Source organism: Tiliqua scincoides, chromosome 4, assembly GCF_035046505.1.
Source record: "Tiliqua scincoides isolate rTilSci1 chromosome 4, rTilSci1.hap2, whole genome shotgun sequence".
Classification (NCBI taxonomy): Eukaryota; Metazoa; Chordata; class Lepidosauria; order Squamata; family Scincidae; genus Tiliqua; species Tiliqua scincoides.
This window is the reverse complement of record NC_089824.1, coordinates 134,705,178-134,725,488: the sequence shown is the minus strand read 5'-3', so window position 1 is coordinate 134,725,488 and position 20,311 is coordinate 134,705,178. Positions and strand designations below refer to the sequence as shown.

General features: G+C 42.8%; 2 protein-coding genes across 5 annotated transcripts in view; one reads left to right on the top strand and one right to left on the bottom strand.

Moving 5' to 3' along the window:
• Positions 1-12,305, top strand: part of LOC136647685 (ferric-chelate reductase 1-like) — a 29,071-nt gene extending 16,766 nt beyond the window's left edge. For all 3 annotated transcript variants that reach the window (XM_066623371.1, XM_066623372.1, XM_066623370.1), the window contains exons 8-16: positions 1,080-1,227; positions 3,614-3,730; positions 4,264-4,379; positions 5,096-5,182; positions 7,172-7,269; positions 7,572-7,630; positions 8,647-8,790; positions 10,579-10,640; positions 10,904-12,305. In XM_066623371.1, coding sequence (XP_066479468.1) covers positions 1,080-1,227; positions 3,614-3,730; positions 4,264-4,379; positions 5,096-5,182; positions 7,172-7,269; positions 7,572-7,630; positions 8,647-8,790; positions 10,579-10,640; positions 10,904-10,996 — 924 coding nt within the window. In that variant the 3' untranslated portion in view covers positions 10,997-12,305. The remainder of the gene's footprint in view (positions 1-1,079; positions 1,228-3,613; positions 3,731-4,263; positions 4,380-5,095; positions 5,183-7,171; positions 7,270-7,571; positions 7,631-8,646; positions 8,791-10,578; positions 10,641-10,903) is intronic.
• A 3,660-nt stretch (positions 12,306-15,965) lies between these two features.
• PALMD (palmdelphin) overlaps positions 15,966-20,311 on the bottom strand; it is a 71,313-nt gene continuing 66,967 nt past the window's right edge. For both annotated transcript variants that reach the window (XM_066623374.1, XM_066623375.1), the window contains one exon: positions 15,966-18,434. In XM_066623374.1, the coding sequence (XP_066479471.1) occupies positions 18,391-18,434 (44 nt within the window). In that variant the 3' untranslated portion in view covers positions 15,966-18,390. The remainder of the gene's footprint in view (positions 18,435-20,311) is intronic.

The following is a 20,311-nucleotide window of genomic DNA, read 5'->3' as shown; positions in this document are numbered from 1 at the left end:
CTCTCTCAAACCCTAGGACTGGCACATCGCAAGCATGTTAACATGTACCTTGCCCAGTAGCTCAAAGTGATCCAGTATACCAATATATTTTTGGGCTACAAAGGTTCTTGGAACTTTTGATACCCATCCCCCTCCACTCAATTGCATTTTTCTGTGTAGCAGAAAGTATTCTCATGACCACTTCCCAGATTATGGGAGACAAATGTATACTTAAAAAAAAACAAAAAACTGTGCACAGGCCGGCAGAAAGCCTCATGTAATTTATCTGTCTTCAGAGCCCTTTGCATATTTTGGATGGGTAGGCTTACGGTGTTTGTGTTCAGCAGCCCACCATCTCGCCTGTTTACAAAGTATAGGACACCACACAACAAAGGACCACTGCATGGTTTCCTTCATATTTTCTGTAGTGTGAATAAATGCCCTACTTGTGCACCTGATGTGAATTCTGAAGATCATGACCTTGTATTTCATTTTACAGAATGTTGGCCTTGACCAATGTGTATGCCATGAAATGACCCCTGCCCTTTTTTTAAACACTTAACTTTTGTAACCAAGAAAAACCACTGCCGATCTTTGTGTTGAGCTCTAGATGCATCTGTGCCGTGCTGCAGAAAATGTATAAAGTTGCTGAAATCCTTAGCCAGTATGCAAATCTCTGTCCTTCATACCATTATCTTTGAGCCAACGTCAGTGGGGCTGTCAATTTTCATTTATTTCAGCAGTTGTCATGCTTAACAAGTCCCCAGATTGGGTCAAGGAATCTTGGCCACAGAACTGATGCAACCCAGGCTCTCAATCACCTAGTGTCACATGAATCTTGAGGGGCGTACTGCGACATGACCTCGATGTGGGGTAACCCACATGGGTCATTTAAAAAAGCTAAGAGAGGTTTCCAAACATACCAGAATGGTTTCTTAAGAGCTCTCAAATGAATCATGCTTGCATAAGGCATGGTCATTCTGACATGTTTGACGTGCATGTGGTAGTAAAGGCAAGGCTTCACTGGAATTGCTGAGCATGTATAAACATATTTGTGGTGGTTACATTTTGGAAGTAAATCTGCATTGCCTGTTTCTCAGGATGCCCTTGAAGAAATGTCATGGAGATTGGCTGATGGTCTTATTCAGTGTTCTTTCAGAAGAAAAATTGCCCTTCCTGATTTGAAAGGGAGATTTAGTCTAGATGCAAACTACTATATTTTTCTGGCCGATGGAGAAGTAGGTGAAGGTAAGTTAAATGTTTTAATCTTAATGTTCCTGCACAAGTTATGAGTTCTATTATCTAGCTTTTTATTTCAGTTTGCATGATTTTGAGCTTTTTATTGAAAACCTGGACTTGATAACATGAAAATCATATATGAATGCTAGGAGACAAAAGGGGTATTCTAGACATCACTTTCTTAGCCTTCTTGTGAGCTTCCGGATGTATCAGATGGACAGTTGTTGGAAGCAGTGAGTAAAGAACGAGATGGCCATTTTTGATTTGACACAACTAATTGCTTTGCTACATTAAACAAACTGCAGTATTCTTTCAGTGATTGCAAAAGTAAGAAATGAGCATGTTGGTCCTAAGTACAGTGGTGCCTCGCATAACGAAATTAATTCGTTCCGCGAGTCCTTTCGTTATGCGAGTTTTTCGTTTTGCGAAGCGCGTTTTCCCATAGGAATGCATTGAAATTTAATTAATGCGTTCCTGTGGGCAAAAAAAGTCAGAACAAAGTCAAATTTGGTTTACAAAGTGTTTATTAAGTGCTATTTAAAGACATACCGTATTTTTCGCTCCATGTAAAGTGAACAGCAGTCAACAGTGGCATTAAGAACCATTATCACTGTCATTAACAAATGGAGAGACTTAAAGGTTTGAGTACTCTAGTTTTCTGGAAACCCCAAGAACTTATCATCGCTAGAGTCAGAATTTATGAAGCTCATTTGCTCACAATCACTGACATCACTTTCTTCGCTGTCTTCCTCCCCCTTCCTTAGGGTGAATGTGAGCATAAACTGGCATGAAGTTCCCCCGCTCCCTAGGGTGAATGTGAGCATAAACTGGCATGAAGATCCCCCCCTTCCTTAGGGTGAATGTGATCATAAACTGGCATGAAGATCCCCTGCTCCCTAGGGTGAATGTGATCATAAACCGGCATGAAGATCCCCCGCTTCCTAGGGTGAATGTGAGCATAAACCGGCATGAAGATCCCCCCCCTTCCTTAGGGTGAATGTGAGCATAAACTGGCATGAAGATTCCCCCCTTAAAACAAACAAAACAAAACAAAAAAATTCGTCTTGCGAAGCACGGGTCATAAAAATTCGTTGTGCGAGTCACCAAAAATCGCAAAACGCTTTCGTTCTGCGAGTTTTTCGGTGCGCGAGGCATTCGTTATGCGAGGCACCACTGTATGTGGTTATAATATGTGATATGGTCCTATAAGTTTTGGAAAAAGCAAAATGGTTTTCTGTAAGTCAATAATACATTTCAAATTGGGCAGTTCATGTAACAAAAACTATAGATATCTTTTCTCTCTTCCCCCCGCCCTGTCAGTCAAGGAAAACAACATCAAGGTGTTTTGCCTACCCAGAGGACCTGGATCATACCACTACTTCTCTACTTCCTCTATAGCAACCATTTTCAGTCAGTGTGCCATGGCACACTGGTGTGCCGCAACTGGTCTGCAGGTGTGCTGCAAGAGTTTGGAAAGGGTCATTTAATAGTAGAGCCACTGGGGGATGTGAGCCCCCCCAACAGCATGGTGTGCCTTGTCAATTGCCAAAAAACCAGCGTGTGTGCCTTGACAATTTTAGCACCTTATCAGTGTGCCACAAGACAAAAAAGGTTGAAAATCACTGCGCTATAGAATAATCTGAACTAGCTGTTGTGTGAAGCTGGTTGACTTTCACAACTTCACTTTAGTCTCTTTATGGGCACAGAGGATTAAACATGCTGTCTTCATTTGATCGTTCTGTCACTGGACTCTTTAGTGTTGATAAGTGGAATGAAATAAGAGTTTATACCTACATCTTTTTCCACTTAGAGGTGTTTGAAAACTGTGTGCATTTTAGCCAGCCCAGTGGTTTCCAAATCTTTTTGACTTGTGGCTCCCTTGACCTTCTGGGCCATTGGCTACAATCCTATACATTATATAGGGTGGGAGGTTTTTCACGAGGATGCTATGGCTCCCTGGGGAGCCACGGCTCACAGTTTGGAAACCACTGAGTAAGCTCATTGTGTTCAGTAAGCTTCAGCTGTAAACAACTCTCACTGAAAACTCTTCCACTTATAGAAAATTGCTTTACGAACCTCTGAAGCAACTGGTACTAGCCACAGAGGTTGTATTCTTCTCAAATAAGCCTTGGCCTAGCCAAGAACAATATGAAACAATGCATGCCAGAGTTTCAGCTGATGAAAACAGCATGACTTTATAGAAATTGCCATTAATCTAAACTGGTGTTTATTGGTTTCTGGATGAAAACTGGGAACTACGTATAAAAGTTGGTGTGCATACACAGTTCAGTCCTTGCTAATCATTACTGACAATGTAAGGTGATTTCCTCTCTCCCCCCCCCCCCAATATATAACATATCCTTTGCTGATATGTATACATTCTATTCTTGTGTAGGAGGCACAATCCACAAACATCAAAGACAGCCTTTGATTACCAATGGAAAGTATAATGTTACAGGACCACCAAGAGACATTGGGGGTTCCCGTTCTCCGCTCCTCATCAAGATTCATGGCAAGTTTAATTTTATATTTTGGGCATGTGGTGTTTTTGTTCCTCTTGTTCAGTGACTTGCAGACTATCATGGGGTCTTACTGTAACTTCTATAATAGATTAATTTTGAGTTTTGTTTGGCAGTAGGAAGCCAGTGCTGCCTTCATTGGTCTCAGAAAAAGGGGTTTGACCCCTGAGTGCACTAGGAAAATAAAAGAGGAAACAGCTTAAGGAGATCTAGATTTCTTTCCTCAAAACCACCCCCCTCAGCCTTCCCAAATGTTCTAGGCTCCCCAGCTAAAATACCATGCTTGTGCACTTCTCCTTTCCTTTCTCAAAATGAAGCTATGTATAAATTCTCAGAACATCTCTGGGGAAAGAATTGTGCTTGATCACCTTCTGATTGAATCAGAAGCAGGATAAAACCCATGTGCATTTTTTTTCTGCTTTAAAAAAATCAGTGAAGACTTTTTAGTGTGTATTGATCTAGGGGGCTGTTGGTTTTACTGTTGGGTACTCTGCTGTGCAACTTACAAGTGTGTTTCTTTTTTCAGGTGCCCTAATGTTTGTTGCATGGGTGACCACAGTTAGCATCGGGGTCCTTGTTGCCCGATTTTTCAAGCCTCTTTGGCCCCATTCGCTGCTGTTTGGAGAGGAAATCTGGTTTCAGGTGGGAGGAAAGCCAAGCTGTGGCAGTGTTGCTCCTTCTATGCTTTGTGCTAATAGAATTGCAAAAACTGAGAGAGGAATTTTGTTTATGCTCCCTGCACGCTGCTTGCAGGCTCATAATAATTAAAATGGGAATGCCAGCTCTTAATCTCCAATGGAAAATTTAGTATTGTAATATTATGCCATGTTCACAGCCCAATCCTAACTGGGCTTTGTGACGGCAGTTTTGCTGTTGTAAATGGCTATGGTTGAATATTGGCTATTCTGGAACCTCTGCTGCAAATAGCAGTGGAGTGGGTGGCCTGCTGCTCCAGCTGCCTGCATGCAAACCACAGGCAAGCTGGCAAGGGAAGTGGGACAATTGGGGGAGGAACAGGGGAGGAGGGTTGGTGGGAGGCAGAATGGGAGAGGTAGTGGTGGATCCTGGTGGCACCAGCATGCACCAGAATCCTACTCCCTTCCCTCCTCCTTGGTTCTGTACCAGTAAAATGGTGGGCACCGATCCAGGGAGATCCATTGGAGCAGCAGAGGCTTGACCCAGAGTAAAGGAACACATGTTCCCTTACCTTGAGGAGGCCTCTGGGATTGCCCCTCCCCCACAGGATGCAGCATGTCCTCTGTTGGCATGGCTGCATTGGTGGGTTTTTTAGTTAGGCTTGGGCTGTCAGTCTGTAGCTTCCACTGAAGTATGATTTGGTCTTTAACCTGTATCAATAGGTCCATCGTGCTCTAATGATAACAACGGTGTTGCTTACAAGTGCCTCTTTTGTTCTTCCTTTCGTGTACCGTGGAGGATGGAGTGACGTAAGTGACATTCCTTAAGCCAAAGTTCTGTTGGTATTGAAACAGAGTTGGTTTGTTACAACCACTTGATTACTCGTCTTTTAATGGTAGCTGAGTATTTCTACTAATTTAAGTACCATCTCTTTCTCTCTTTCGTATATTGATAAATAAAAAAATACAATAATAGAATCATTAAACAGAATATTGAATATAAAGAAAAAACCTATAAAGGAAAGAAAAAACGTATTCTGCAGGGGGATATTTTCCTGCTGCTAATGCAGATGAAACTACCAATGAACTCATGGATAGTAGTGAACCCTATACTTGCTATGTGGTGCTGCAAGCACTTCCTGTTAGCATTGTTTCTCACCTTCCATCTCTTGGTTGGCAGCCCATCCTCTTACAGAATGCTAGAAGAGGAACACGAGAGGAAGCAGTCAGCTAACGGGAAGTGCTCTTGCTCCTTTAGCACTCTGCCGTCTCTTCCTCTTCCTGTTAGCATTCTCACTATCTCTCTTCTCTAGCATTCTCACTGGCTGCTTCCTCTCATGTTCTTCCTCTAGAGTTCTGTAACATAGGACCCATCGTTACAGAGGGGTTACTGTAGCCACTAAACAGAATGCAGAAAGCTGCATCGCTGCATGGGAATTTAGATAGAATTGGGCTGTTCATCTACTTGGAAGTCTTAATGGTGCTTAGGGATTGTGGCCCAAAACATTGTGGTCTGTTGTCACCTTTAAAAGTAGAACAATGTGCTTGCTCCAGGATCCCAGTGACATACCATATTTACCATGCGTGTACGCTCATACAAACTGATGTATTACCAACCAATGAGGTGGGCTGAGGACCAGAAAGGAAAGAAACCTGGGCTACACAGGCTCTCTCTGTGCTTGGGGGGGAGGGAAAGCAGAACTGTCCTATAAAAGAGGGAGTTGTCCAGAAGAGCTTCTAGGTCTGGAATTGTGCTATTTAGAAAGAGTACTCCTACCTCCTAGACCAGCGGTTCCCAAACTTGCTGTGGTCATGGAGCCCTGTTGCGGCTGTGCCATTACCTGGTTCTCCTGGGCATGAGGTGTCACATGTCAGGTGTTGCGCAATTCCAGATGGTGGTGCCCAGGAGAGACAATAAGTTCACCGGGGACATCTTGCAGCAGCCCTGTGAGTTCACCATAGCATCTAAGAGCACTGTGGCACGCAGTTTGGGAACCACTGACCTACACTAATCAGCACAAAGTTGGTGGGGAAGAAAGGAGAAATATTGCATTGTTTGAAGCTGTGCACTTTAGAAAACTCCCTACGAGTACCTGGTAGTCTGTCCCAAACTTTGAATTCTTGTTTAACTTAGGGCGCAATCCTAACCATGAGTTAGGCTGGTGCAAGTCCCTTGCGCCAGCCTAGGAGGGTTGCAAATGTGCTGTGAAGCACATTTGTGCCTCTTCAGGAGCAAGCTGGATGCAGCCTCCATGGGGGCTTGCAGGGTCAGCCTTGCATTGACCGAGCTCTGCCGACTCAAGCCTCTGGTTTGGGTGGGGAGGCATTCCAGGGAGGGAGGGAGGGCGGGAGGGAGGGCATTCCCGGGGGTGGGCGGAGAGTGGAAGGCAGGACTGGGATCCAGCTGTTATGCCAGATCCCAAGCCCTGTTCCCGAGCAGCATGGAGCAGCTTCAAGCCACTTCTCTCTCCTTGGACATGTGGCGCAGGTCCGAGGAGACCCATAGGGGCTGGAGTGGCTTACCTGGGGGTAAGGGGAAGAGTTCCGCTTACCTCTGGCTGAGCCAGTTTGGCGCCCTATCTCACGCTGGATACAGCCAAGCTTCCTGGCTTGCCTGTTCTAGCGCAAGATAGGATTACGCGATTGGTTTCCCATGCTTAGCAAGTCAGGCATTTTATACTTCAGAAAATATCTTTGGGCATTCATAGTAACAACTTGAGTGGAGCATGTCGGCATACTAACACGTGAAAAATGATTGATTGGTGTGTTTTGTTTATTTTTTATGCTATCTTTGTATAGCAAGCAGGCTTCCATCCATACCTGGGCTGCACAGTGATGGCACTGGCACTTGTACAGCCTCTTATGGCAGCAGTCAGACCACCTCCACAAGCCCCAAGGTACTCAAATTTTATACGCTCAAGTGCTATAAATGTTTTCTAATGAGGTTGTGAGGATGTTATTAGCCTGTTCTAGATCACTTTTAAGGGGTAGCAATTGTATGGTAGCATTAAAATTAGGAATGTGCAGAATCCCAGAGAAATTTTAGAATGCTCCCAAACTGCACATGCACCTTTATAAACAAACAACCTAACTCTGCAGTCACCCTGCAGTCATTGGTGTGCTAAATATCCCCTGCTGCTTTTGCTGCATGTTATTGTCTGGAAAATATGCATTGAACGTGTGTTGTTTTTGGAAACAGAAGGCAAATCTTCAACTGGCTGCACTGGAGCACTGGCACAACTGCTAGAATATTAGCTGGTGAGTAATCGCCTCTTCTGAACATCTCTAAATACTGAATTTGTAAAATGACTTGGAACAGTAAGTATGTATTGTCATTTAAAAACCACATGTGAATTATCTTTTGAAAGGAACTTCTCACAGAGTGGTTCACATAATCTAAAATGCAGAGCAACTGCAAGAATTTAAAGGAAAATGAGCAAACTGAAACAGCAGATAAAAATTCCAGCAACCATTAAGAAAACCATAAAACTGCAGTAGTAATACATTCAACCAGTCTGGAGCAGAACAGGAGCAGGAAGGCCTTGAAGGCAGCCAATGTGGGGGTCTTATGAACCTTCTCTGAAAGTGCATTCCTTGGCTGTGGGACTACCACAGAAAAGTCCCTGCCTCTGGTCCCCAGCCAACCACAGTTGCATCGATAGTAGGATAGAAAGCAGATAACCGTAGAATCGGGGCAGGAACATATGGGTGCAGGTGGTCTTCTGGGAAGCTTTGCTGTAGCCCATGTATGGCTTTAAAGGCAATTACCAGCACATTTAACTTCTGCTCCCAATTGTTAGAAAACACTATGCTTAAGCAGCCTGTGTTAAACCTAAGATGGACACTATTGACTTCCTTGAAACTGCCACCTCTGATATCACAAGACACAATTACAGTTTGAAGTCCCATTGACATGACTGTCTTTGGTACTGTGTAGATGCTAAACATCTTAGCCATGGCTCAGTGGCTTTGTATAATATTGGAGTCTAATTATGAGTAGCGATGAAGAACATGGAATGTGTTCCTTTACAGAAAGGACCTGAAAACTCTTGCATGTGTGTGGCTCTGTCCTACACTTGTCTCTTATTCTTTTGGAGGCTTGGAAATATTGTGTTGCATAACACAGCACATTGGGATGAAGCTGCAGTAAGTAATGACACGGGGCTGCCTTTTGCTACTGAGGAGGAAGATCTGCCTTCTGAGTTTTTGCCTGCTATTTGAAGAGGATTTTTCAATTTATATTTACTTAAAACTGTATTCTTTTTCTAAACCAGTGGTAACAATGTTCCTGGGAACAGATTTGCCAGCTCTCAATCTTCCGGATCCATGGGACATCTACCTTATGACTGGATTTGTAGTTTGGCACATTGGTTTTGATGTTCTTCTAGAGATACATGGCTACTGTCTCATTTGCAAAGGTACACACAGAACCACTTCAGTCTGTATTGCTGTAGCTGCACCAACTGATAGATTTTCAGTTTTTTGTACCTAATGAAGGTGGCTTCCATAATTAAGACCGCTTCACACTGGTCTTCTCACCTGTCATCCTCGCCTTCACAATTGCTGTGACTGTGTCAAGTTCATGAGTGGACAAATGTAATAGGCAAGATCAATGCTATCCAATTCTGAGATCACTCCTGAACTTCTTGGTGTACAATTCTAATTACGTGGAAGCAGTGAGGTGTATATCTAAGCTATCTGATTATATACCTTGGGTAAAGGCATCAGAGTATGAATAGCAAAAAAAGCCAGTCAATTCCACTTTATAGCTTAGGATTTAAGGTTGAGATGGTGCCATGCTTTGTCACCAGATGACTCATGACTGAAAAGAGATTTGAATTCTAATCTCCCAGGATCAAGTGGAATGCTTTGGCCACAAACTTTTCCATGACAAATTTCCATAGAAGTCATGGAAATAACTGGCCACTGAGTATTAGTCCAATAAATGTCATCCTTGATAAGTTTGTTCACCTTCTGGTCAGAAGCCTCTTGATCAGTCAGCACGTACCCGGCCCTATTGGTCTTTTCTGTATCCAACCACAATGCAAATGCTTCAGTGTTTCTTAGCATGAAGTCCTAATATATACTGAATAATTTCACAATGGCTACTGCTAGTAAAGAGAACCCAAGAATTGCTTGTTTCTATTTTTATGTCTAAGCTTTGTGAATGAAGACAAAAGTATCTCTGGGTGACTGTGCGGCGGGGGGGGGGGGATGGGACGGGACCTTTTAGATCATGGAGAAGCTTACTGTCTCAAGATCTTGGAAAACCCCTGAGTAGAACCATGAAGCCAAGCAGCTTCCAAAACAGCATCACAGAGCCATGCTAGAAGAGGCTGTGCAAAATGTCCCCCCCCCCCCATGCCCTGCTGTACTGGGGCTTAGTTCTGAACATCAACCTATTGATAGAGGTGTTTGTTTCTGGTGAATAAGAGAGGCTGTAATACTAAATCTTACTGAACACAGTGGGCTAACTTCTGAGTAAAATATCATTTTCAGACAACTGTACCTATTGATATGAAAGTATTGTCAATTATCACCTCTAGTTTAATGTTAATATTTTTGTACAGATCCAGAGTATAAAATTCACAACATAAGATGTAAAGTGCAAATATGTGTTAACTTTTTTCTGGGGCTGCATTTCACAGTGTAAGCAGGGACCTGATACTTGTGTATTTTGAAGGAAAGCTGGTTTAAAAATACTTTCTGCAAAATTTTCTGCCCTTCAGAACCAACAAAACTGTCACACTTCAGGGAGCATAATTAACACTCATTTAAACTCTGAAGATTTAAGTCTTGTCACCTACAAGATAAGGTACAATAAGACCCTTAAGTGTAGAACTTCATGTAGAAGGGGGTCTTGTAATATGTAAAGTACACCCCCCCCCCAAATCTCAGGTCCCAAAATGAAGCTACAAAGGACTACTTTGAAGTAGAATATACTAGCTTTCAAATGGTGTCCTAATGTTTTAATGAATGAAAATGGCTCTTCTAGACTTGTGGATAAAACGAATTGGCCATAGTCCAACACAAATCTGTTGAGACTCATTGACTTCAGTAGCTTTAAGGGCATCTAACAGTAAGCTGGATTGCAGCCATTGTTCTTATTAGATGACGTGTCCTCTTTAAGCTAAACTGGTAAACAAATAAACAGTAATGAAATTGTATCTTGGTTGTAGATATAATTATATGTTTTATATTTGCAGTTGAAGTACTGGAAGATGACAGAATACAACTTTTGCAGTCCATTTCTACTGCAGAGGCACAGGTAAGTAAAGTGTGTGTTGGGGGTGAAGTAAAGTGAGTTGTTGGATAAAGAGTGGAAATAGGGGTGGGGTAATGCATATGCTTAAAAAAATTGCTGTATGTTTTCCCTGATGTATTTGCTGTCCATGGGGGGAGCATTTAGACATGTGGCAACCTCCCATTTGCATCTCCAGAATTGTTCAACATGCTTTTTCTGAAGAATTGACTTAGTGCCCTTGCAAACAGGTGAACACTTTAAAAAGTTCTTTTTCCTTTTTGTTCCAGGGCCATACATTTAAAAAGACAGTGCTAATCATCTACATCTGTGGCAATTTAACTTTTCTCATCACCTTCTTGGCAGCAATTGGACAAGTATGATGATGCTGAAGAAGACTCTATCTAGAGCTTGTAATGAAATTGTCTGATGGGAGGTGTCTCAGTTTTTCCACCGTGAAATGTGGTGAAACTTCAGCATCTGCAAGTGAAAACTTTGATTAGCAGATCTAGGATTTAAGAATCCTTTCTCATCACACAGCTATATGAAGTGTGATCAAGACAGATATGCTGTCCCAATTCTGATGATCACCTGACATAATCCTCATTGCAACTGAACATCTTGTTTCATGTAGCCCATTCAGAATCTGTTCTCTTGTGTGTCACTAGAGGGTCAGAAGGAGAAAAAGTTTGCTCTGAACCTGTTAGATTCCTGTTTGCTGTCTGCATGAATTGAACTGGTGGTTGTCACTCTATTTCAGTTCATTTCCTAGTTAGAAGCCCGTGACTAATGGGTTGTCATGTCCTTGTCCTTTGTGAGTAGTGCCTCTTCACTGGCAACCACCATCATGATGGTGTGGAAGAACATGGGGCTGTACGCCTATGTTCTGTGTATGCTGAAGAATTGCACATGATCTGCTCATCTTCCCCAACGGGTATGGGTGCAGTTATAGCCTAACGAGAGCTGAAGAGACCTGAAGAATAATGACTTGCACAAGAGGTTCCTTGTGCGTTCTTTCTTGGTCTCTGATCGACCATATCTGACAGGAGCCTCTGATTTATCCATAAGGATTATGGCACTTGTCTGGAAACCAGTTACTATGAACCACAGAGCTGAGAAGGAACAACATCAAAAGAAGCCAAATAGGCACCAAATTTCACAAGGAACTTTTCATTTTCATTGATAGGAGACGTCTTAAAAAAATCTGAACTAGGTAGTGGTCATATTTTTGTGACTTTTAGCTTGAATGGCTCCATAGGGTGATAGAATGAAGAGACCTTGGGTATTCTTACTGTGGTGGATTAAAGTTTAACATCCTCAATTCCGTGAAAGGTCTAATGTATTGAAATGTGGCGACAGACGGCATCTGTTATTGCCTAAGTGTATGCTCAAAATGTACCTGGAGTAAATAATATGTAAACAATAAGTTCTACTGAAAGAGCTCTATAGGACTTGGGCTAATCTGCTCTTTCTATAGTTTGTTACCTCCAGATTGACTGAGATTTTTTTTTGTCTCCTATCTATGAAGGAGGTTTGACCACAGAATTTCCTGTCTCTGAAAGTTCCAACTGATATTTAGGTGTGGTTTTTTTTTTTAAAAAGTGAAATCCCCTCTGGCACCTGTCTAGCTAATTGCTGTCGCTACTTCTCATACTCTACAAAAATAAAATGCAAGATCATTGTGTGGTTTTATGGCTGAGTACTGAATTCCAGTGCTTTATTTTTATTGTATTGTGAAAATGTTAATTATATAAATTAAAATTGATGTGTATATACTTTTTTCTCTGTATTTTCCTCTTTAAAGAAACACTTTAAACATCTGACTCTTGCATCAACTAGCAATACTGTAGTTTGAAACCTTGCTTGAACCAGAATGTGGCTGATAGAACGTCTACTGCTAATATATATACAAACTGGTCCCACTTCCAGACAAAGCTGCCCAATTCTGATGAGTACAAAAACAAAGCTTGTGTGGAGCAGCAGGAGTCTTCAGCTTGCCAGGGCTTGATGTTTACCTGATGCTACTCTGTTCTGTGATAGTGCCTGCAACATGTTGATTAGCATTTGCCTAAGCTAGGAACAATAGTATCAATGTATTAGTGCCCTAAACCAGGGGTCTTCAAACTTTTTGGCCAAAGGGCCGCATAAAATATCTGGCACGGTGTCAAGGGCTGGGAAAAAATGAAATATAAAATTTAAATAAATACATTAGAGATGGAACTTAGATTAATGACTGGAATGAATGAATGGGCTCAAATGTCCAGGATTTGCAAGCACCAACACAGCCCAAGAAATAAAGCACACACACTTAAATGGACCCCCATTCCCCCACCCCACAAGCACAACTCTGGTTGTGTTTGTTCAACTGGGCCAGAGGCTCTCAGGGGATCAGAGACTGGCCACGGGCTGGATAGAGGCTCTCTGCGGGCCACATCTGGCCCCCGGGCCGGAGTTGAAAGATCCCTGCCCTAAACAAAGAAGGTAAGGCAGAGCTTTTGATGACTGGACCTGTGAGTATTAGGAGAAGATGATTTATTTGCTATAGAAAAGAGCTTTCTTTCCCCTGGAGGCTCACGTTCTGCTTCTTGCCATCTAGCCAGCTACAATATCCAGGAACGCCTTTACCTGCTCCAAATGGTATGCTGATATAGCCCCCCTCTGGAGCAGCGTTAGCACTATGTGGGTAGTTTAGTTACCACTTGATAACAAAGTGTGCTTTGTGAGCTGCCCCCCCAAAGAAAAACGTTGAACAGGGATGACTGCAGATAATGCGATGTCCTGGACTTAGCTCTGACTAGATAATCCTGAACAATTTGCACCCACAACTACTACCAGGGTAGCTTCCATACATAACTGTGAATAATGATATCGTCTTCTCCCCCTTCCCCATAGAGAACAGAATCTGTTCTAATCTCCTGGGAATATTAAGTTAGGGAAGCCAGATATCACCCTGACTCTATAACGGTTTATTAAAACCTGTGCCATTGGAAGAGAGATGCTGAGGAAGTACACTCGGCTGAGACTTGATAGTTCCTGTTCTGTGGATGATATTGTGGGATGATATTGTGAGCTGTTTCATGTAAACAATGTAGAGGTGAAACTCTTCTGGATGTTGCCACTCTCACACTGCAGGTGAGCACTGACTGTTTGAAGGGGGATAGAACCATCCTATAGATATAGATATAGAAAAGTATCTTGCAAGGCCAAAGACTAGTATAAAAATGAAAAAACTGGCTCTGTTTCAAATCCCCTCCCTTTCTAAGTGACCCCCCCTCCAAAGAGAGAACTCCATTAAAAGAAAGAATGGGATGACCTCATAGTTGATAAGTTGTGCCCTGCCCCCCATCCAAATCATGCTAAACCTTACATAGCTGTATGCGGGGGTTGGGGGGGGGGAGACCACACTAGACTCTCACTCTCTAGGGTTAAATCTATTGAATGGTGAGAGGGGTTGAACCAATGTACCAAACAGAAGTTTTCTTTCTCGTTCTTGCTGCTGCTCTTCCTGTACTATTATGTAGAAATGTATTTCTAGCAAAGTCAGTGGAGTGACAGAGGATGCACATAAACACATGCAGGTGCACTGGTAATGAAAGTTTGAGTTAAAACAGATTTTTCTTTAATAAACAAATCATAACCTCTCAAGATATGTATCTGTCTACAGTAGGGGCAGCTACTAGGCCCATCCAGCTCAAAGTGGTCTATGCTTTTAGAGAAAGTGCAGCACAGCCCTATTTAATATTGTCATATAAAACTCTTTAATGCACAGCTGAGCATAGGAAGTTTCATTTCCATGGTTGGGTCACTGTGTGGTGCTCTTGCTCAGGTTTACTGTTTGGACAGTTGCCAATTTGAAGAAACAGAATGGCCTAAATGGGGGACATTTAACTTTTGAGAATCCATCAAAATCTGTGGATTTTCAAAGCACAATATACCAATACTGAACAAGGCTCTAGTTAAATTTAGTATTTTCTGTACTTATATTAGCATGTGCCTGTCATTTCAATCATGAACATAATAAAGGTTGTCTTCAGAAACTGAAGCTTTGCTAAACTAGATAGCCTCTCATTAAAACTGCTATAGCCCATCCAACAGATTTGCCAATTTCTGGACAACAGGTCTAAAAAGGAACTATGGCTGGGGTTGGGATTTCTCGTTCTGTTGTGGTGTTGGGATTCAATTCATTGTAATTTCAGCAACTTTCTATTCTACAACAACTTTCTACTCTAAGTTAGAATATACACATCTTTCCTTCTCTTAATTTGAGAATGGCTAAAAATGAATGTCTGACCACTGACAGATGGTCACAAATGGAATATAGTGGGAAGAAATAGCTGCACCCTTCTTGGATATTTTTTTTCCTGTTTAACAGACTTTCTGACAGAAGGCATAATCTAGAATGTGCTATTGTTGTGTGACCTCAATTAACTTTTGATGCACTGGTGAGCATATAGAAACCCTGTTTCCAAATGAGTGAATACTAGGCAGCAACACAAGGTGTTAGTGCAATACATATGCATGTACTTTCATTCAGCTTTGCTGCAGGAGTTTGGCTTTAAATTTCAGAAGCTCTTGAGGCCAGTGCACATTAGTTCTTTCTGAACCCTAGTTTCTTTTGCTCAGAAGTGAGACCTCTACAGTGATCAACAGGCTGCAAATCAGGAAGCCCTAATACTTCTGACAAAGAAGCTGGGTGGGCTTGTTCCTGAGTGTGAAACCTTAAGCCAGAGAATGAACCCTGCTCCTATGGGATATAGCAGTGTTATTCAAACTGTGAGGCATGGCTCCTTAGGGAGGTGCCAGGAACTCAAAGGGGAGGTAAGGGATGTCCTCTTGCAGCAATACAGTCACACCCCTAGGCAGAATATGAGCCCGTCTTCTGCGCTTTTTTTAAAGCATAAGAAAGGGGAGTTGCTCAGCTGTGAGAGTGGCTGCTGCCACCCTGCCCTCTTCTCCCTCCACTCCGAGGCTGCCGTCTTCTGTGTTCGCTGCATGTTTCCAAAGCTCTTTGACTCCAACCCCCATCTGGCAAGTACAAAGCATGCTCAGCTTGCAGTCCTTGCCCTTGCTGACCGTCAGAAAGAAACCCTCCTTGATCCTTGTCTGGTTGGTTCCTAGTTCCTAGCCTGGGATCGCTTCTCATCAAAGTGAAATCTCTCTTTTCAACCCCCTCCCTCTTCCACTCCCCCCTTTCAATCTCCAAACCTTCCCACTTTCCTCCCCCTCCCCAAATAAAATGCTTCCTATTTTACCAGTCACCAGGGGTCTTAAAATTGTTTCCATGCAGTTGGCAAAGGGGGGGGGGAGAGAGAGAGAAGCACACACTTTACTTGGCCAGGAGCAGAAAAAGGGTACTGTTTTTAAAGTGATTTATTAATCTTGTTGTTTGACTGAAGAGGAGAGGGTGTATTTTTAAAGTGATGAATCTTGCTACTTGAAGGGAATACTTATCAGCCATTGATGAAGTGATTGCCAGCCCAATCCTATCCACACTTTCCTGGGAGTAATCCCCATTGACTCTAATGGGACTTACTTCTGAGTAGGCACGCGTAGGATTGGGCTGTGCATCTCCTAGTATAGGAGACAAATCAGCTTCCTAACCAAACCCTTATCAGCTCTGATATATTTTCATGGATTGAAAAAGGGATTCTCACTCCCGAATCGGCCTTATCGGCCTTTTCAGCCACACTAGACGCTGTTCCAGAACCACCATTCAGAGCGTGATACCATAGTCTTTCGAGACTGAAGGTTGCCAACTACTTATTTTCATGGTCTATTTTTGTTTTCCCCACCAGCTGCTGGAAAAATTTAATTTCATTAAATTAATAAAGGGTTCAATCCTATCCAAGGAGAATGGGAGAAATAACTAGTTAGATTGGGGTCCACAGGGGTGTGTGTGTGTAACGTTGGTCAGACTGGTTGTTCACAAAGTTCATTTGATAAAACAATTCTATTGGTATGCTTACAAAGTTAAAAAAAAATGAGTCTTCCTGGACCAGACAAAATCTACCTACTCCAGCATCCTGTCTCCAACAGTGATCAGCAACTGACCATTTATAAAGCATGTATATTGCTGTGTATTAATAATGTATTTTTAAGATCTGCATTTAATTAATGATATGATTAATATAATTAATATTAATATAGTTAATATTTGTGGCCACTTCCTGTTTAATGATGTCACTTCCAACCCTCAGGAACATGATGGGGAGTCATGGCAAACAGCCACGGGGGGTCAAGGGAGCCACTGGCCAGAAAAGTTTGAGTGCCACTGGGATATAGAGATCGGAAATTGGATATCACAGCTAAAATAACTTGCTGGTGTTTGTCACATATTCAACTGTGTGTGTACAGGGGCAATGAGGTCACAGCAGCCAGCTCCACCTCATGTATAGGCAGGGGAAGGTGCAAGAGACCCTAATATGCTTGCAAAGGCAGCATTAATGATTGCAGGGACAGTGTGTATAGTTTGTATGTGGATTTTTCACACCTTTCTCTCTATGGCATGAGCCATAGGAGGCATGAGCAAGAGGACCCAACTGTACACACAGTGAAAAGTGTGAAAGAGGCTAGTCTGTACAGCCTTTCACTCCTTTTCAGGCAGACTAAGGAGAAAGGTGAGGCCTTCTTGTAGGTACCAGTAATCTCCCATATAGAATCTCTATGAAGGGGAGAACATAGTGACATCTAAATAAGTGGTTCCCAAACTTTTTAGCACTGGGACCCACTTTTTAAAATAACACTCTACTGGAACCCATCTAGGTTTACAAGACTTTAAAAAAATCTAGAAAAAATATTCTTACTTTACATGTAATAATAACCAGAAAAAGATGCTCCAACATTTATCTCCCTATATTTACACATTCTCGCAAACTGCAGGAGCTCTTTGCAGGGCAATTCTGATTTTTGAAAAGTCTCAGGGCTTGAGGTAATTAGTTATCTGATTTTTTTTATCACCTGTGTTTTGATTGCTCAGCATCTATGGGACCCACCGAAAATCAGGTACTGACCCACAGTTTGAGAACCACTGATCTAAATGGGAAAGCTATTAAGACCAGCTCAGGGGCAGGGGTATGTAAGGGGAAAATGGGGTGTAATGCTGACGCCCAGGATATAGTTCTCTCTAGCTTTGGATTGCCTGCCATTTACTTCTTTGTTAGCTTGTAGAAAGGCACATTTAGTGAATGGGGGGAAAACAAAACAACCACAAAAGCTTATAAAATGACATGTAAAGCAAGGGGCATGGGCTCTGTACTAATAAATACTGACTCAATTCATTTTCCCAGCATCATACTTGAGGAGTTCCAGTAGAGTTCCTTAGGCCAAGAAACTGGCTAATGGAAGAGCTATGGTTGCTAGACATCTACCCACATCGGCACTCCTTGTGTATGGCCAGGTTTAAGGAATGGGCTGATGCCACGAGCATTGTCTATCTCACTGAACAAAAACACTTGGGCATGGACACAGTCCCGTTCAAGACACTGGCTGGCATGGTTCTGTGTTTTGTGATGACCTTGAAAAATTTCTCAGATTAACAAAACGCTCTCAGGGATTCTTGCAGGCTTGAAGTTTTGTGCTTGTATGGGCCAGGCTGTACTGCTGGAGGGACAACCCTTTCTGTCTCTTGCTGCCCATTCATTTCTTTTGTAAAGCGCCACTACTCCTATGGCTGTATATATTTGCATAAGCAAAAGCCATCCAGGTCCAAAGACAGTAGAGGATTCTTCTTTAAGTCATATCACACCTCAAGAGACTTGGTATTATACCACTGTAGCTGTCAAATCACTTTTTTCCCCAGTTTTGCCATTCTCATTCTTAGAGCTGCAGAAAGAAACAAACACCACAATAAATATTACAACTATGATTACACTTCTGGTTTTAAATCTAATTTTGTAGAGCAAGAAAAACTTACCTTAACTGATCAGGTTCCTGCGAGAGCATTAATTTAGCAGCTATAAGAATCAGAAGTTATTACCGTAGCTCTTGCACAGTCATAACGCAGAAAACAGACAAATGGGAGACTGCAGCCTCAGTTAAAGCTGTATCCTTTCTTGGATTACTATTGCAAATGCTCAAGGCTGATAATCTCTGAGGTGCAGTCTACCAGATGGAGTAGTGGGAATTTCAAAATCAGTTCTCTGTGCTAAAGTCAAAGTCCAGCACTCTATCCACTATACCACACTACCTCATACAGAAAATGTATATACAGGGTGACCCAAAAGTAGGTGGACAGTAGGTGGAATGAATGTTATCATTTACTGTCCACCTACTTTTGGGTCACCCTGTATTTGTGAAGCAATACTGGCTACATTGGTGAACTGTATATCAGAAGTCACCATTGCTCACTTTGGTTGGTTCACTTTTCTATTTCTCAGCCTTATTTGAAAGGGCATCTACTCCTATATGTTCATTAGGTCACAGACTGCCCTAGCAGTTCTTTCTTCTTCCTGACATTTTTAGGTTATCTTCTCTATCTTTCAAAATGACAGACAGGCCTGGCGTAGAATGAAGTGACACTCAAAGTGGTGGCCCAAATATCCAACCCCCCCTTTCCCCCTGCCTCCTTCCCTTGCTGGTTGCTTCTTCAAAGCAGGCCAAGCAGCGCATGCTGGAAGGTCTCTTCCATTCAGGGCCCACGAGAGGAGGGTAAAGGGGGTAATGTGTACTTGGGCCCAGGGTGACAAAGGAGGCCCAGGAGCCAAAGGAGGGGGCACAGAAATTTCCTGGGATCTTACATTTTCCTATCTACTCAGACTTGTTGCCTGCATGGGATGCTGGGGACACTACCACAAGTGTGTGGCTGCAGCTACTGGCAAACCATATATGCTGGGCCGAGAAATGCAAACATGACACTCCTTAACACAGTGTCAAATCTGGGAGGATACTGGATTGCTAGAGTAGCTCTTTGGCTTGTGGATCCGCTTACCATGAAGGCGTGTATAGGAGCTCAAGGACACAGCTGTGGGACTGCAGCTGCTGCAGAAGCAAGTTTTGGTATGCACTGGACCCATTCCATTCTAATGTGAGCCTAAATATGATGATGCTAATTTTCTGCAACGATTTTCTATATCTAAAAGATTTTAGAGAGACTTAGGAGTGTGTTTGGTTTTCCATATTGCAGATGCCACATGAGTGGGTAGACCTGGGCTCCAAAGATTTTTCCAGCTGTCTCCATGCTCCCCCACTCTGTTTTGTCTCCCCCTGCTCCCATTCTGCTTGTCTGTCACCACCCTGCCCCACTCTGTTTCATCCCCCTCCCTTTGCAAAGGGGACCAAAAGAAACTTTGTACTCCCTAACAAAATTCCTCTCAGAGGCCCTACTTCCATCCCACCTATGCACTGCTTGGCATGTTTTGAAGAAGTAGTCAGGCAGGGCAGAAGGAAGAGTGTTTTGCTTGCTCCCCTGGAAGAGGAGTGATGGGAGCAGGGTTGCAGCAGCCCTCTGCTTTCTCCATCAGCCTTCCCACCATGCTTTCTTGCTTACAATCCAATGCTGGAGGAAGAGGTGAGTTGCAACTACTGCGATCCTCTGAATCAGAGTGTAGTGTGGAATGGCTGACTAGGTAGTTGGCCAGGGGAGGTGGTGGTGCTCTACCACCAGTTTGCTGCATTCCCTAGCCTGCTGCTCAAATCAATTGCTCAAATCAATTACCTCAGCAGTCCTCTTGGGTGGGCTGGCTCTTGTTGAGTACTTCCTA